Raw genomic sequence first — 3,173 nt, 5'->3', positions numbered from 1 at the left:
ATTTGGCTTGGCAGGTCGAAGCAATTACATGTGCTGTGGTTTGATCATTTCATGCTACGCTCTAGTGCCATCTACTGGACTCTGAAGGGAAGTGATAATCAGAGAACAGAACAGACTACAGTTTAACATGACCATTTCTATTCATGTTCTAAACGTAAATGTATAATTGTCACAAACAGGTCTTCAACTGCAGAAGGGTTGCTAGAGCATGTTCATAGAAACTAGCCAACTGACTGTACCGTCAACAGACTGGTGACATATAGTCGGTACGGTAAAAATACCCGTCCTTAACATTGTCAGTCCATAAACGTTGTATTACCTCAATGTACTGGACTGACAACTAGATGAAGCCCATCTGAGTGCTATAATTGCCATGACCGACCGGCACAGTAGCCTATGTCAGCAAGATCAATCAGCATCCAGCACCATGGACAGCGCTGTCAAGTAGTCTCGCGATACCAGTCGGAGAATCGTTCAGAGACTGATGTATGTGTCTGTCAAGCCACCCTGCATGTCAACGAGACCGTTCTCTGGCCCGTCATTACATTGCAATCCCCTGTAGGGATCCCTGAGTATTAAGACATCTGGATTCTGTAAATGATCAATGTTGCTATGTTCTCAAACTTGCATCCGCATTGTAGCCTAATGTAGTGGACTAGGCTACTCGAGGAATAGCCTATGCTGCTGCTTTTGTCGGATCATCGCCACTAGATGTCATTCAATCCTCGCATGACATATGTGTAGGCCGACATGTGATTATGGATTGCTGCTTCAATTGGCCTATATAAACGTAAATCGCTGAATTCTCTTACGCACCTGGGTTGAATCGCCCCAGTGCGTATTTTGAGAGCAGCATGCGCAGAACGTGTACAGCATCAGCTTGTTTTTGTTATGGTATGACAAAAATATCTACAAGCTGCCTTGAAATCTGTGCGTCATCGAACCCCAACCAGCATGGATTTAACCAAAACAGGTATTGAACTGAACTGCCAGTTAAACCGGGTGGTGTTAATAGAATTCGTTAACCAATCAACCATAAACTAAACCCGAATGACCTCCAGAGCTCCGCGACCGTCCAATCAAATCAGGAGTGAGTGTTGAGCAAGATGCGCGTTTTTGCGATCTGCTGGTAGGATTGTCATAAAGCAAGCGCCGGGCAACTCGTCTATCAATAGGGCGATGCCAGGGATAACGAAGTATAATTTAGTGGATGATGCCCAAGATTTGAGGATCCCCATGCACAACGAGGACGTGTTTCAGCATGGGGTCTGTTTCGAGGCAAAGGTAAAAAAAAACATTGTCAATGATGCAGTGCAGTCAGCCGGCAAATGCAGATACCTACTGTATTCTTCCAAAATGTAACGATAGAGAGAATAATGCTCGGAAATGACCATTTCAACTGGACGCTTGTCTGTTATTCAACCGTAGCTGTGATACTCTTACTGTAAGTTGAATAGTCTATGCTGTCAGGCTAATTGTATCAGGAATTCATGTAAATGCACTTCTTAAGAGTCATTCAGGTTAATTGTATCAGGAATCCATGTAATTTATTTCTTTTTTAGTCATTATTTGATTCCGGTAAGGGTATCATAATTGTTTGTCATTCATATGCATTGGGAGCTGTACACTGATATACCTGGGTGATAAATCTGGTAACTTGTATTGTATCTATAAAATGCAGTACATTGGCAGTTTGGAGGTGGCACGTCCCAACAGCCGGATGGAGATAGTGGCAGCAATGAGGAGAATCCGGGTGAGGCACTTTTTTTAAACACTTTAAGCTGCTTGACACTAATAATGCTTCAGAAGATGTTTGCTAAAATCCCTTTGGTTGACCGTTCCTGTTTATGGGAATACTTACCTTTAAGTAGATGATTTCTCTTGGACATTTCCTCTCCTTTTTAGAGACCAAGGTTCACTTCTTCTCTCCTGAAAGGAACAAGCTTTCAAAACTTGAAAATTTTCGGAGGGGATCGACTGTATAGTCAGTAGACTGAGGAACCACAATGCCCTATCTTCAGATGGAGCAGAACCACACAGAGCTATTTTATTTTTATTTTATTTTATAGAGATCCCCCATCGCTCCCTTTGAACTTTGTGACTTTACATGAGATCCTGAGTGAGGATGACCCGTATCTATGGCCCTCTGATGTTAGGGCCCTGTGGAGAGACTCTGGGATGGTGAAGGCATCTAGACGGCATTAGAAGAAACCCCACAGCGGTCAGACTATTACAGCATGAGGGGATTTAGCTGCATCATCAGACGGCAGAGCCAAATGTTACATCTAATCAAGCAGTGTCACGCAGAGGTCGTCCAGATCCTCAAACACACAGAGAGAGAGAGAGAGGCACGACTCCAGCTCAACGCCAGCTGAACCCCGTTATTGCCATGTACTTCCACGGCAGTTGTGGGATCACACTTGAACCTAACGCACTCAGAGTCATAGATCTACGATCCGGCTATGCACTGTGTACCCGTCACTACGCGCCCCATCCCAATGACACGCAGTGGTAGAGCCAGGTTGTGTGCCGCTGTGCGCTCGGGGCAGGGCTGCTGTATGTCAACACAAACAAACATTTCCCCCTGTCAGGGAGTAATGTGTAGTACAGCACTGTGGATGGATGTTTTGGTGTGCCCCCCCCCCCCCCCCCCCCGTATCCACAGAGCATGGAAGTGCTGTCAGCAACGATACGCCCTGACAGGCTCAATCCCTCATCAGTCTGGTGGTGGGAGGACCACCTGCACGACCTCAGCACCGCTGGAGCCTCCACTCCCATGGCCTCTAAGATAGATGAGCCCAGCTAGGGGGGTGTGGAGGAGAGGATAGAGGGGTGAGGGGAGTGGGGGGGTAGGGGGGTAGGGAGGGGGGGCAATGCTCGTATCCACTGGGCGGTTCTTCGCAGTGGAGCGCTGGTTTTTCTGGGCTGTCATGTTGATCGTTGGGAGCAGGAAACAGCGTGGAAAGGAACCTTGCGTGTTCTGTTCCATTCATCACTAAGAAGAGAACCTTTGTGCCACAAAGCCGACAGGATCTCATTGTTTTTCACTGGAAGAGTTAGACAGCGGGGAAAGACGTTAAGCCCCATGAGAGACCACTGTATCTGCATTTTTGGAGCGTAACATGTCTCTATTAGATGGATATGAGTTTAGATGTGCAGTAACAGTCCTGCTG

At 46.5% G+C, this 3,173-nt stretch overlaps 1 protein-coding gene across 1 annotated transcript in view; it reads left to right on the top strand.

Moving 5' to 3' along the window:
- Positions 1–1,179: 1,179 nt before the first annotated feature.
- Positions 1,180–3,173, top strand: part of LOC311325703 (carboxyl-terminal PDZ ligand of neuronal nitric oxide synthase protein-like) — a gene marked incomplete at both ends in the record, with an annotated part of 12,178 nt that continues 10,184 nt past the window's right edge. The window contains 2 exon segments of the mRNA XM_084458443.1: positions 1,180–1,284; positions 1,682–1,753. Coding sequence (XP_084314569.1) covers positions 1,180–1,284; positions 1,682–1,753 — 177 coding nt within the window.

The sequence above is a fragment of the Borostomias antarcticus genome (assembly GCF_949987555.1).
Source record: "Borostomias antarcticus genome assembly, chromosome: 24".
NCBI lineage: Eukaryota > Metazoa > Chordata > Actinopteri > Stomiiformes > Stomiidae > Borostomias > Borostomias antarcticus.
This window is presented reverse-complemented; position numbering and strand designations above follow the sequence as displayed.